The sequence below is a fragment of the Chelonia mydas genome, chromosome 6, assembly GCF_015237465.2.
Source record: "Chelonia mydas isolate rCheMyd1 chromosome 6, rCheMyd1.pri.v2, whole genome shotgun sequence".
Lineage (NCBI taxonomy): Eukaryota > Metazoa > Chordata > Testudines > Cheloniidae > Chelonia > Chelonia mydas.
In genome coordinates, this window is record NC_051246.2 from 102,524,219 (window position 1) to 102,539,756 (window position 15,538).

The 15,538-nt window shown below is 46.4% G+C and overlaps 1 protein-coding gene and 1 non-coding gene across 2 annotated transcripts in view; both read left to right on the plus strand.

Moving 5' to 3' along the window:
- Positions 1–15,538, plus strand: part of DGLUCY (D-glutamate cyclase) — a 73,363-nt gene that overhangs the window by 35,659 nt on the left and 22,166 nt on the right. Inside the window, exons 8-9 of the mRNA XM_043549098.1 lie at positions 254–353; positions 2,642–2,790. Of these exons, the coding sequence (XP_043405033.1) occupies positions 254–353; positions 2,642–2,790 (249 nt within the window). The remainder of the gene's footprint in view (positions 1–253; positions 354–2,641; positions 2,791–15,538) is intronic.
- On the plus strand, positions 2,293–2,366 carry TRNAI-AAU. Its single transcript has one exon. It is a non-coding gene; the product is annotated as a tRNA-Ile (tRNA).

Below are 15,538 nucleotides of genomic sequence, written 5' to 3' on the forward strand. Positions count from 1 at the left end.
GTCTTCATCCCTGCACATCATCTCACTTTTGTCAGTCCAAATAACGTCTCTGGACTCTGGCTTGTAGCTCTGATTGTGCAAAAGCTAAGGATGGGCAACTAGTGCAGTATTTCCAGCTGGGAAATATTGTCTTATACAATCATATGTTTGCTAGAATCACCTTACAGTTCTAACTGTTCTGTTCTTTTAAAATCCAAGCTAAGCACACAAAAAATGACCTATGGAATCCATTTTGTATTTTTGTTTGCTCTAGGGGTACTGAAGACACCAGTGCCTCTATTGAGTTATCAGGGAGATGCTGCAGAGTCCGCTTTGATGTTTTTGTGTGAGAATGGGAATCTTGAAAGACCCAGGTATGTGTACTAAGTTCCTGAAAATGAGTAGCAAGGAGGCTATGCAAAGTCATAGTGAAAGGAACGGCTCTGTTCACAGAAGATATAATGATTGCAAGCAAAGCTTTGAAGTATGAAGTATCTGCCAATCAAATTGTTTTGTTCCTCTTTTTAAATGACTGTGTTTTTATAAAATATATATTAAGTAAATATTACAATAGCAGTTGAAGGTCTGAAATTAAAGGAAGAAAATTCTGAGTCAAACACTCCACTCTGCTGTAATATTGCAGTGCATGTGAAATACATGATCCCACATTATTCTGAGACCTCTGCAATCCCAATGTACAGCAGGAAATGGGGAAGGAAGTACATTACTTTGCACTTATATGGCGCCTTTCAGATGAAAATCGTAAAGAGCTCTACAAACATTCATTAACTTACTCTACACCTGTGAAATGCTGTACATCATTATACCCATCTTATCAATGGGAAAAGTAGGCCACAGAGAGATTAAAGGTCTTTCCAAAGACTATACAAAGTCCAGTGGCAGAGTCAGGAATAGAATCCTGGAGTCCAGGACTGTAGTCCACTTTCATCCATGTTCAAATCTTTGATGATCCATTTTATTCCAGTATGGAAGATCCTCCTATCTGTTTTTAATAGTCTGAAAAAGATCCTCATTGTCTTTAGACACCCCAGCCAAAATTTTTGAAAAGTGCATGTATTTCTGAAAACTCATTCAAACTATGTAAGTGCAAAGCCTGATGTGCACAAAGACCCCGATTTGAACATGCATATATTTAGGGTTTGTATACATGCATTGGAGTTTGCACTAAAATGTCCATACATTGAATATGTGGCCAGCAACTTACCCTTCCTTTTAATGGACTTACTGGGGGGGGTGTTCTTGAAGTTTCTCTGTGTAGAGGTGTATATTAAAGTTAGCAGCCAATTCTCTTTAATAAGGGCTTATCATCTAAATATATGCATCTTCAGTTCATTCAATTTCCATTTCTTTTTATGGGTTAATAAAAACTGTAATTTCAATAACACTCTGTTTTTCATCTCTCATACACTAGGCTCAAGAGGATGCTTTTATAATTGAACATAAATCAGCTACAGCTGATTTGTACCTCAATAGATCCCATAATCCTAGGAGGCTAAACTGAATATTTTTTCATGTTGGAAACTCAATTGCACAAGGAGAAATACGATCACAGTGTGTATTAGTCCATATCATAAAACCACTTAGTAACTTGGGACAATTGGTAGCCTCTATTCAGTAGAACTGGAGTAGTAGGGTGTTGCACATTAGGCTTGAGGTATATTGGCAGAGCTGTGGGGGGAAAATCCTAAACAGGGACTGCCTAAAACAGAGCCTACCTGCATGCTTCCCATCCACATTTACAAGCACCAAATTTGTCAAAAATCTTAAACAAAAGAAACCAAATAAATAGGTAACTTACAAGCAATATAGTACTTTAAATAGGAAATTATGAATAATAAACTGCACTTGCCAATATCCCTATGTGAGGTGCTACCTACTTTTTAACTGAGGCACAGAGAGGCTAAAGCCCAGATCCATAAAGGTATTTAGGTCCTAACTCCCATTGATATAAATAGGAGTTAGGTACCTAAATATCTCTGAGGATCTAGGTTCTAAAGTGATTCACCCAGTGCTCCACTGGGTGGAGGAGGATTTCAACACTCTCTCCATTCATTGCTGGCAGTTTGAAGGGGCTGCATTAAAGCTATCAAGAAAACAAACCAAATATTGAAAACAAAATGTATAGGCACAAATTCAAGAGTGAGATAAACGGTGCTGTAAATTACATGTTGGGTATAAGTTGGTGGGAAAATAGATGTACAGCAAGTGGTCCAATCTGGCATTCAGAGGCTTTGCAAAATGAGTGTAACTTGCACCTAAGGAGACAGAAGTGAAGCATGTGGCAGGAAAAGTGGCTGGTTAGCTCAGTTGGTTAGAGCGTGGTGCTAATAACGCCAAGGTCGTGGGTTCGATCCCCGTACGGGCCACCGTGCAACATTTTACAGGGTGGAGGGAGAGCTCAGTGGTTTGAGCATTGGCCTGCTAAACCCATGGTTGTAAATTCAATCCTTGAGGAGGCCATTTAGGGATCTGGGTCAAAAATTGGGGATTGGTCCTGCTTTGAGCAGGGGGTTGGACTAGATATCTCCTAAGGTCCCTTCCAATCCTGATATTCTATTCTAAAAGCAACTGACAGAAAAATGTAAGATCTAAGTTTCGCAATTCCCCCCATTAACTAATTTATCACCTTGTCTCTGACTAGATTTGATCATCTGATAGCAATAGAACGTGCAGGGATGGCTGCTGATGGCAATTATTACAATGCAAGGAAAGTCAATATTAAGCATCTAGTGGATCCCATAGATGAACTGTTTCTAGCTGCACATACCATCCCTGGAGTCACAACAACAGGTAAGTGTGAGACTGTGGCATCTCCTCAATGATGAGAGAAAGGCAAAACGTAGAAAAGGAAGGGAGGATAAAATAGCAGCCAGCTTCCAAAAGACTACTTCGGGACTGCCACTGTTTGTCTCTGCCAAATTGAAAGGACCAGCTAGCCAAAGGCGGCACGCGAGCTGATTTTCAGTGGCACTCACGCTGCCCGGGCCCTGGCCACCAGTGTGGGGGCTCAGCATTTTAATTAATTTTAAATGAAGCTTCTTAAACATTTTAAAAACCTTATTTACTTTACATACAACAATAGTTTAGTTATATATTAAAGACTCATAGAACTAGACCTTCTAAAAATGCTAAAATGTATTACTGGCACGCAAAACCTTAAACGAGAGTGAATAAATGAAGACTTGGCACACCACTTCTGAAAGGTTGCCGACCCCGGCATACTCTCTACTCAAGTATCTGAGCCACTAACGAAAATAGGATTGACCCTGTGGGACCACCCTAGATATGACCTCCTATTTTGGCAGTGAACCATTGGTAACTACTTGTTGAGTATGGTCTTTCAACCAGTTTTGCACCCACTTTATAGTAATTTAATCTAGGGACCACATTTCCCTAGTTTGCTTATGAGAATGTGAGACTCTGTCTAAAGCCTTACTAAAAATCAAGATATATCAAGTCTACAGTCTCCTCCCTATCCACTAAGCTAGTAACCCTGTCAGAGAAGGAAATGACCTGGCATGATTTCTTCTTGACAAATTCTTGTTGCCTATTCCTTGTAATCTTATTATCCTCTAAATGGTCACAAACTGATGTTTAAATTTGTTCCAATATCTTTCCAGATATCTTAGTTAGGCTGACTGGTCTATAAACCACCTCCGGTCCTCTTAGTTTCCATTTTTAAAGATAGGTACTGTTGTATTAATTTTGATGGAATATATGGGTCCGAAGACTCAAAGGTATTAACATGATCCTGAAGCTGTTTAACATTAAACAGTTTTAAACAAGATTCGGGGTTGGATATACAGAGACACAGCCTGCTTAGTACCATGGCAAATACACCATTAAAAATCCTTTATCTTTTATTAAAGATACAGAAAGAAGGAAAAACAGTTAAAGCATTTGAAATGTAAAATATTAAGTATGGCTTTCATTTAACCACAACCCTTGTTCCCTTTCCCTTAGCTGAAGAAAGTTTTTAGAAAGAACTCCCCGTTGTTTGACAGTCTCTTAGATGGTATTAAAGATGGTAACTACTGTCCATTTGGGGAAAAGAGAAGAAGTTAGTTGAGATGGTCTGGAGCTACTGTTGTCAGTGTTGTTTCTGAAGTCCAGTTCATCTTCGAGGAGTGTCCTTGTGGGTGCTCCACTTTAAGTGTTTTGGTGCCCCTGCACTGGTAATTGGAGATTTGTAGTAGCCGTGCTCGGTTGGGACACACATGCATCGTCCCTGTCTCGTGTTGCCTGAGGTGGTTACATAGCATTGCGTGGCCAACCCCCCACTCAGTTCCTTCTCTACCACCTTTGGCTTTAGTCAGAGCACTTAGCAGCACCTCTTTATTGAACTTAGTTCACACAGTGTTTATTTAGATATAGCCTTCTGTCCTCTGTTTTATTATTTTGTTATTTTTTTAAAAAAAATTTCTCTCAGGATAAGTTTCAATTGTTAGTGACCCCTTAGATTAGAGCTGTTCTCCCCTGAGGGAGAAAGCTCCTCTCAGAGGGGCATGTCCAGATCCCTGGGTTTCAAACACTGCCTGACATTCAGACTTTCGATTCCTATCTCGGATGGGTATTTGCAGTGTGTTCACTGCCTGGGCGAAGCACGTATACCACAGAAGTGTGCACACTGTGATAAACTGAGAGCCCACACCAGGAAAGCCAGAGAATTACAACTAAAACTCCTTATGATGGAGAAATCCCTGCACACAGAGTCAGAACCTGAAGCACAGACTCCCCCCTGGACAACTGTCTCCCACAATAGCCTCTGATAGAGGCTCTCCCATGGTGTCTCAGGCAAAGGAGCACACTGCTAACTACTGCGACAGGAAGTGACCCATCTTAGACAACTTGAAGCAGTACCAGTTCAACACAGGGGAAGTGGTTTTTACTCACATTACTTTCTACCTCAGAAAAAACGGAAGGACGGAAGCTCATTCTCTACTTGAGACAGCTCAACAAATTTATGATTTCCAAATGATCACATAGCAACCATAATTCCAGCGCTGGAAAGAGGGGCTTGGTTCTCAGCCCTTGATCTCCAGGACACACATTTTCATATAATGATACAACCCTCACATAGGAAGTTTCTCAGGTTTACCCTCAGAACAGAACATTTCGAGTATAGGGTCCTGCCCTTCGGACTATCCATGTCCCCGTGGATCTTCTCAAAAGTCCTTGCGGTAGTCGCGGCTCATCTCGGAAGATAAGGAATTACAATTTTTCCTTATCTCAACAAGTGCTTACCGACAGCGCCAACCTAACAAGAGACAATAGAGGCTACACAAAACATGGTAGGTCTGGGACTACAAATAAACTTACAAAAATCAACATTGATACCTGTACAAAAACTGGAATTCATTGGAGCCTACCTCAGTTCTCTGAAAGTTACAGCCTCCCTGCCTCAGCAACATTTCACAGCCTTATGCAATCTCATCTTCACAGCGGTGAACAGCCCCCAGATCTTGGCCAAGACTTGCCTAGAATTGCTGGGTCACGTCAGCAACAACATTTGTCGTCAAACACATCACGATACATATGCGCTACCTGCAGGCTTGGCTCTGTACTGTCTACGTCCCAAACAGATATAATTTCCACAAACGCCTCACCATGCCAAAAAAAGTAAAGGTCTCCTTACATTGGTGGACACGACCAACCAATGTTTGCTCAGGGTTCCCTTCGTCCAACACCTTCCAATGATAATAACCACCACGGACGCTTCCCTATTAGGTTGGAGAGAATACCTGAATGCCCACACTGTCCAAGGCCTCTGGTCCTCGGCAGAATCTCTCCTCCACATAAATCTACTGGAGCTATGGGCAGTTCGCAATGGGTGTTCCCATTTTCTTCAAATGATCAAGAACAAAACTGTGACGAGTCCCCCTCGGGGTGCAACATGGAACCGGGGTACCACTGAACCCTCTGACTCCCCAGCCTGGGTTCACTCTCACACACTGCTGCTGTGACAAACTGCAGACTGCTCCCGGTCCTACACTCCCACCATCATCCACACAGGCAGGGACACAGCCAGCTCCAGTTACATCCCGACACTCGGGACCGGGCACATCAAAACAACCGCAGCCTATGCTGCCACCTCCTATCAGCATAGCACATTTGACAGGTGCACCCATACAGACAGCAGCTCCACAGCAGCCAAACCCACCATTACCACATCAATGGCACCAAGGCTGTCAGCACCACAACAGTTCTTCCTTCCCAGACCTCACTGTGTCCTCGACACCCGTCTCTCCCATTCTCGGCACTGAGATCACCACAGCACTGTCAGTACCGAGAGCTGCCCCACCACTCCACTGCCATCTGCTCCCCCATTTTTGAGCGATGACAAGGATGAGGACAAGGGAGAGACATACCTTTGCAAAGCTCTTCCCCTGCCCGCGAAACGATCAAAGGGATGTACTATACGCCACATAAGGAGTACTATACGGGGGCCAAAGAACAGCAAGTGATATGGGCACCCATGAATGGCACCTATGCCCTTCCCTCCACAGTGGCAGTATTGAGCCCCATGGATGGCATATCCCCCACACCACCTCAAACCTCCTAACCACATAGGAAGGGTACATGGCAGTCACTTGGGACAGTCATACCGGGACCATCTGAGCCCCTTGAAGAGATGACGGGAGAACAGGAAGAAATCTCTGACCAGGATGTTGAACCAACAACCCATTTTTCTCTATCGTCCCTGGACGACACCATCATGCTCCCTCCTCCCAACGTGGGGGATAATTTTAGACATTTCAAGGATCTCTATAGGAGAGTTACAGATTTCCTTGACATCTCACTGGAGAAAGTGCAGGAGACATGACATAAGCTCGTTTACATCTTGCAACCATCAGCATAATCTAAAATCGCTTTACCCATGAATGATGCAATCATGGAACCTGTCAAACACATCTGGCAGACCCCTGCAACAATCACTCAAACCTGCAGGAGGTCCGACAGGAAATATTATGTCCCTGCAAAGGGAAAAGTTTCTTTTTTCACATCCCGCACCAAACTCCCTGATAGTGGATGCTGTTACTGAAAGGGGCAGACAGTCATACCTCAAAAACACACCGTATGACAAAGACTGGAAGAGACTCGACCTCTTTGGCCAAAAAGCTTGTTCCTCACTGATGCTTCATCTTAGAATTGCTAATTATGAAGTGTTATTAGCAAAATATGACCACACAAATTATGGCAAACTGTCAGTTTTTATTGAATTTCTCCCTGAGGAGAAAAAAGAGCAATTTGGTGCACTCATTTCCAAAGGCCAGCTGATCTCCAGGACAGCACTGCAAGCTGCCCTAGATTCAGTAGCTACAGCTGCATGATTTACAGCCACTGCAGTCGTAATGAGAAGGGCATCCTGGTTGCATCTCTCTGGCTTCCCAAAAGAAGTACAAGCAACAGTGGAGGACCTGCCCTTCCAAGGGCCCAAACTTTCCGCAGCCAAAACAGATGAGTCTCTGCATGCCCTCAAGGACTCGCGGGTGACTCTGAAGTCCCTGGGTATCTATACTCCTAGGACAAAGAGAAGACAAGGAACATATTACAACCCACAATGATTCCTGTCCACACCATATGCACAGACACTCAGGCAATTGGAGCCACTAGCCCAGAAACAAGACCCCCAAGCAGACAACAACCATCAAATCAATCTACCACGTCTCATCAACCATCTGCCAGGCAGCAAGTTTGAGACGTTGGTCGAGGGCCCCAGACCCCACAACTTCAAACACTGAGAACTGCTACCATCTCCCAGCCATTCGGAGACCGTTTAACTCCCTACTACCCAGTCTGCCAATCCATCACTACAGACGGATGGGTGCTGAAGATAATTGAAGTTAGATACTCCATCCCTTTTACTTCCAACTTCCCTGCCCACCCTCCCTCCTCGTCCCTCTTCAGGGACCCCTTTCACAAAGATCTACTACGTCAGGAGATAATCCACCTCATCCATCTAGGAGCAGTAGAACCGGTACCAACAAAATACAGAGGGACAGGTTTCTACTCAAACTACTTCCTCATGCATAAAAAAGCAGGAGGATGGAGGCCCATTCTCCCTCTCTGATGGCTCAACAAATTTGTCAGAAACTAACACTTCAAGATAGTGACACTGACCATCATTATCCCAGCTTTAGAAAGAGGGAACTGGCTCTCGGCCCTCGACCTCCAGGATGCATACTTCCACATAACAATTCACCCATCACATCAGAGATTTCTCTGATTCGCCCTCGGACCAGAGCACTTCCAATACAAGATCCTGCCCTTTGGTCTGTCCACTGCTCCCCAAGTCTTCTCACAGGTACTTGCAATAGTCGCTGCACACCTCCACCAGAGAGGAATCATGATATTTCTATATCTGGATGACTGCTTACTGAAAGCAGTGAATCGACCAGCGGCAGCAGAGGCTACCCAACAAACAGTAGATCTCTTTACGCAATTAGGTCTCCAAATAAACACACAAAAATTGACTCTCACACCAATACAGGAACTGGAATTCATCAGGGCTTATCTCAGTACACCCAAGGCTTCAGCATCTTTACCAAGGCAATGCTTTCTTACTCTAACAAATCTGATCACCACATCACTGAACAGTCCCCAGGTAACAGCCAGGACTTGCTTGCAATTAATGGGCCACATGGCCACATCAACGTTTGTCGTCCAACACGTGAAGCTACATATACGAACCCTACAAGCTTGGCTCCATACAGCTTATTCCCCACAAAGGCACAGTATAAACAAACACCTCACAATATCAAGCAAAGTAAAAGACTCACTATCCTGGTGGACGCAACCACACAACGTATGCCTAGAAGTGTCTTTCACCCAAACCCCTCCTACATTGACTATTATGACCGATGCATTCCTCATAGGTTGGGGAGTACCTCTGAACTCGTGCTCTGCTCAGGGTCATTGGTCCCCAACAGAAGCCCAGCTTCACATAAATCTACTAGAACTAAGAGCCATTCTCAATGCATGCACCAACTTTCTACCCATAATCAGAAACAAGACCATACAAATTCTCTCAGACAATTTAGCACATATGTTCTACATAAACAGACAAGGGGGTGCACACACACACTCCCTGTGTGCAGAGGCCATGCAACTTTGGCACTGGTGCATCCTGCACAACATCCATATTGTCGCAGCATGTCTGCCCGGATGTCAAAACTCTATGGCAGATGTACTCAGCAGGAACTTTTCTCAGGACCATGAGTGGGAATTCGACATCAGGGTTCTCCACAACATATTCAGACAGTGGGGATTCCTCGCAGTAGACCTCTTTGCAACAGAGCACAACACCAAATGCCCACAGTTTTGCTCCAGGGCCAGAATGGGCCTTCACTCCTTGGGAGACACCTTTCTTGTCAAATGGGACGCTTCCCTCCGATACTCCTTCTGTGCCATTCCCCTAATGGCACGAGTGCTTCACAGAGGACAAGGCCACAGTAATACTATAGCCCCTACATGGCCTCATCAAACATGGTTCCCCTACATTCTCAGATTGTCAGCATGCAGACCTCACAACCTTCCTCTCCTACCTCGTCTCCTGTCCCAGGACTCAGGACTAACCCTGCATCCAAACTTGGAGATTCTCCACCTCAAAGTGTGATTGCTGCATGGCTCCAGGGACCTGAAAATGACATGCTCCAAAGAAGTACAGAATATTTTATTAAATAGTTGCAGACCGACTACCCGCCACACATACTTACACAAATGGAGACATTTTGATTCCTGGTGTCACACAAAGCAGATCACATCGGTATCTGCGCCCTTATCTTTTACTCTGGATTACCTGCTTGAACTTAAGAGATCAGACCTCTCTATTAGCTCAGTCGGGTACATCTCTCAGCCATAGCTGCTTTACATTATAAGATGGATGGCGCATCAATTTTTGCACACCCCACCAAACGTTTTCTGAAAGGCCTCAACAACATACCTTGAAATCCACACTCCCACTCCACCTTGGGACCTCAACTTAGTTCTGCAGGGCACCACCAGACATGCGTTCAAACTATTAGCCACTTGCTCACTTCTGCACCTGTCAATGAAGGTGGCCTTTCTAGTCGCCCTCATGAACTAGGGGCCCTCATGGTTGTACGCAGTATTTTCCAAAGATAAAATCACTCTCAGACCGCATCCCAAGTTTTTACCTTAGATCGCCTCCTCATTCCACCTCAACCAACCCATCTACTTACCATGTTCTATCCTAAGCTACACCTTCGATGTTCGTAGGGCCCGGGCTTTTTACACAGATAGAACAAGGTCATTTCGCAAGTCCCTGAAATTATTCATTTCAATCTCAGAACGATCAAAAGGAGATGCCATATCCAAACAGAGGTTCTTGAATGGATTTCAGAATGCATCAAACTGTGTTACCAGCAACAGAATCTGCAACCCGCTCTAGGGATTCCAGAGGGGCAATGTCAACTTCGATAGCTTTTCTGAACAGTGTTCCCATTACAAACATATGTAGAGCTGCGACCTAGGCCTCTGCTCATACATTTACGCAGCACTATGCATTAGAGCAGCAGGCAACATCTGATGCATTATTCAGACTCACCATATTATCCTCTGCCACGATTTCAACTCCAAAGCCCCTCCCTTCCATTGAAGGGCACTGTTTTGAAGTCACCTAAAGTGGAGCACCCACAGAGACATCACTCGAAGAAGAAGAGAGGGTTACTCACCTTGTGCAGTAACTGAGGTTCTTCGAGATGTGTCCCCCTATGGGTGCTCCACAACCCTCCCTACTCCCCTCTACTTAGGAGTTTCTCACTATCCTTTGCAGTAGAGAAGGAATGGGGTGGGGAGGTTGGTCACTGTCATGGGGCGACGACTCACCGCTGCGGCACCTCCTGCTGGTTGTCCAGGGAATTGGCTCTTTTCAGCCAGGAGCATCTTCTGCCAGTCGGTGTCTTGCCTACTGCTGGCCCCATGCCCCTCCTGGACCCCGGTGCCCTTCTAGATTAGGGTTCTGCCCCCTGGCAGTACCCCCTCAGTCTGGGTCTCCCCTCCCCGGGGGAACCCCCAATCCGTTATCCCTCCCTTGCCTCAGTGGTTGCTGTCAGTCATCGTCTAGCCCCCGCTCCCCGGGGCAGACTGCAGTCTGTACCATTCATCATGGGCAAGGGGGGTCGGACCAGCTGCCTCTGTCTAGGTCTGGGCTGCTCCTCTGCAGCCTTAGTACACTTATAGAGTCATAGATATTAAGGTCAGAAGGGACCATTATGATCATCTAGTCCAACCTCCTGCACAACGCAGGCCACAGAATCTCACCCATGCACTCCTACGAAAAACCTCTCACCTACGTCTGAGCTATTGAAGTCCTCAAATCGTGGTTTAAAGACTTCAAGGAGCAGAAAATCCTCCAGCAAGTGACCCGTGCCCCATGCTACAGAGGAAGGCGAAAAACCTCCAGGGCCTCTTACAATCTTCCCTGGAGGAAAATTCCTTCCCGACCCCAAATATGGCGATCAGCTAAACCCTGAGCATATGGGCAAGATTCACCAGCCAGATACCCAGGAAAGAATTTTCTGTAGTAACTCAGATCCCATCCCATCACAGGCCATTGGGCCTATTTACCATGAATATTTAAAGATCAATTAATTGCCAAAATCATATTATCCCATCATACCATCTCCTCCATAAACTTATCGAGTTTAATCCTAAAGCTAGACAAGTCTTTTGCCCGCACTGCTTCCCTTGGAAGACTATTCCAACACTTCACTCCTCTGGTGGTTAGAAACCTTCGTCTAATTTCAAGTCTAAACTTCCCGATGACCAGTTTATATCCATTTGTTCTTGTGTCCACATTGGTACTGAGCTTAAATAATTCCTCTCCCTCTGCAGTATTTATCCCTCTGATATATTTATAGAGAGCAATCATATCTCCCCTCAGCCTTCTTTTGGTTAGGCTAAACAAGCCAAGCTCCTTGAGTCTCCTTTCATAAGACAGGTTTTCCATTCCTCGGATCATCCTAATAGCCCTTCTCTGTACCTGTTCCATTTTGAAGTCATCCTTCTAAAACATGGGAGACCAGAACTGCACACAGTATTCCAGGTGAGGTCTCACCAGTGCCTTGTATAACGGTACTAAAACCTCCTTATCTCTACTGGAAATACCTCGCCTGATGCATCCCAAGACCGCATTAGCTTTTTTCACAGCCATATCCCTTTGGCGGCTCATAGTCATCCTGTGATCAACCAATACTCCAAGGTCCTTTCGTGGGCCTTTACCTTGGCCTGCAACCTGGGAGTTCCCCAGCTCCCTCTGCACTTCCCCAGCACTGCTCTGCCCTAGGTACCCTCCTCAGCTTCCCAGCCAGCCAGGTCCTCCTCTCTCCATGTAGCTAGAGAGAGTGTCTGTCTCAGCTCCTGGCTAAGAGCCCTCTTATAGGGTCAGCTGTGGCCTGATTGGGGCGTGGCTCCACCTGTGGCTACTTCCCCCAATCAGCCTAGCTTTCCTCCAACTGCAGCCCTCTCTTAGGGCTGTTTTAAGCCCTTCGAGGCATGGCGGGGCCACAGTCACATAGCGCCAGTTCCCCGATCGCCATGAGTTTTCAAAGATAATGGCCAATGGCTCTGCAATCACAGCCGGCAACTCCTTTAGCACTCTTGGATGCAACGCATCCGGCCCCATGGACTTGTGCACGTCCAGCTTTTCTAAATAGTCCCTAACCACTTCTTTCTCCACAGAGGGCTGGCCACCTACTCCCCATGCTGTGTTGCCCAGCGCAGCAGTCTGGGAGCTGACCTTGTTCGTGAAGACAGAGGCAAAAAAAGCATTGAGTACATTAGCTTTTTCCACATCCTCTGTCACTAGGTTGCCTCCCTCATTCAGTAAGGGGCCCACACTTTCCTTGGCTTTCTTCTTGTTGCCAACATACCTGAAGAAACCCTTCTTGTTACTCTTAACATCTCTTGCTAGCTGCAACTCCAGGTGCGATTTGGCCCTCCTCATTTCATTCCTACATGCCCGAGCAACATTTTTATACTCTTCCCTGGTCATTTGTCCAATCTTCCACATCTTGTAAGCTTCTTTTTTATGTTTAAGATCCGCAAGGATTTCACTGTTAAGCCAAGCTGGTTGCCTGCCGTATTTACTATTCTTTCGACACATTGGGATGGTTTGTCCCTGTAACCTCAATAGGGTTTCTTTGAAATACAGCCAGCTCTCCTGGACTCCTTTCCCCCTCATGTTATTCCCCCAGGGGATCCTACCCATCAGTTCCCTGAGGGAGTCGAAGTCTGCTTTCCTGAAGTCCAGGGTCCGTATTCTGCTGCTTACCTTTCTTCCCTGTGTCAGGATCCTGAACTCGACCAACTCATGGTCACTGCCTCCCAGATTCCTATCCACTTTTGCTTCCCCTACTAATTCTTCCCTGTTTGTGAGCAGCAGGTCAAGAAAAGCTCTCCCCCTAGTTGGCTCCTCCAGCACTTGCACCAGGAAATTGTCCCCTACATTTTCCAAAAACTTCCTGGATTGTCTGTGCACCGCTGTAGTGCTCTCCCAGCAGATATCAGGGTGATTGAAGTCTCCCATGAGAACCAGGACATGTGATCTAGTAGCTTCTGCGAGTTGCCGGAAGAAAGCCTCATCCACCTCATCCTCCTGGTCCGGTGGTCTATAGCAGACTCCCGCCACTACATCACTCTTGTTGCTCACACTTCTAAACTTAATCCAGAGACACTCAGGTTTTTCTGCAGTTTCATACCGGAGCTCTGAGAAGTCACACTGCTCCCTTACATAAAGTGCTACTCCCCCACCTTTTCTGCCCTGCCTTTCCTTCCTGAACAGTTTATAACCATCCATGACAGTACTCCAGTCATGTGAGTTATCCCACCAAGTCTCTGTTATTCCAATCACGTCATAATTCCTTGCCTTCACCAGGACCTCCAGTTCTCCCTGCTTGTTTCCAAGGCTTTGTGCATTTGTATATAGGCACTTGAGATAACCTGCTGATCGCCCCTCATTCTCAGTATGAGGTAGGAGCCCTCCCCTCACAGACGTTCCTGCCTGTGCTTCCTCCCGGTATCCTGCTTGCCCACTTACCTCAGGGCTTTGGTCTCCTTCCCCCGGTGAACCTAGTTTAAAGCCCTCCTCACTAGGTTAGCCAGCCTGCTCGCAAAGATGCTGTTCCCTCTCTTCATTAGGTGGAGCCCGTCTCTGCCCAGCACTCCTCCTTCATGGAACACCATCCCCTGGTCAAAGAATCCAAAGCCTTCTCTCCAACACCACCTGCGTTGCCATTCGTTGACTTCCACGATTCGACAGTCCCTACCCCGGCCTTTTCCTTCCATGGGGAGGATGGATGAGAACACCACTTGCGCCTCAAACTCCTTTATCCTTCTTCCCAGAGCCACGTAGTCCACAGTGATCCGCTCAAGGTCATTCTTGGCAGTATCATTGGTGCCCATGTGGAGAAGCAGGAAGGGGTAGCGATCCGAGGGCTTGATGAGTCTCGGCAGTCTCTCCGTCACATCGCGAATCTTAGCCCCTGGCAAGCAGCAGACTTCTCTATTTTCCCGGTCAGGGCGGCAGATAGATGACTCAGTCCCCCTGAGGAGAGAGTCCCCGACCACCACCGCCCGCCTCCTTCTCTTGAGAGTGGTGGTCGTGGAACCCCCAACCTTAGGACAGCGCATCTCATGCCTTCCAACCAGCAGAGTCTCCTTCTGCTTTCTCCCCCCAGACGTATCATCTGGTCCACTCTCCGCAATGGTACCTGTGGAGAGAACATGAAAACGGTTACTTACCTGTGTCTGCGTTGCTGGTACCCAGACATTCCCCCTTCTTCTTCTGGAGGTCACGTGTTGCCAAGCTTCTTCACTGGCCTCTTGGCTCCGCTGTGCAACCTGCTCTAAATCTTTAGAGCTTTGTGCCCGTAGAAGCATATCCTGACTTTTGTCCAGGAAATCCTCAGATTCTCGTATGCAACGCAGGGTTGATATCTATTGCTCCAGACCTTCAGTCTTCTCTTCCAATATGGATACTAGCTTGCACTTTGTACAAAGTTGCTTCTGTCCTGTGGAAGAAAGACAAACATGGCACATCCAGTGCAGGTCACAATAGCTGAACACCCCCCCTCCATATCACCTTCCTACTATGAGCTTCCTCAGAGAAGCTGGCAAGATGTAAGCCTCACTGGGCTCACCCCAGGCGAACTCCCAGGAAAACTCCTGCTGTTTGCTGCTCTGCTGTTCCCCGCTGCTCAGCTGGTCCGCCGCCGCTCAGCTGGTTGGCGGAGCTCTGGCTATTTTTAAACAGCCAGGCTTCCCTGAAACTAACAGACAGACACCCCCAATACCCGCCCCCTGCAGGCTACCACCCAATCAGGCACTCGCTCAGGCTTTCAAACTGCCCTCCCAGAAAACACACGCTCGGATACTCACTCAGCAAACACACACTCGGATACTCACCAATCCCAGGCAAACTCCTGCTGTTTGCTACTCTGCTGTTCCCCGCTGCTCAGCTGGTCTGCCGATTTTCATGTGTATTGTGGATAGATAGTTTTAGAAATGAGGTTACAAC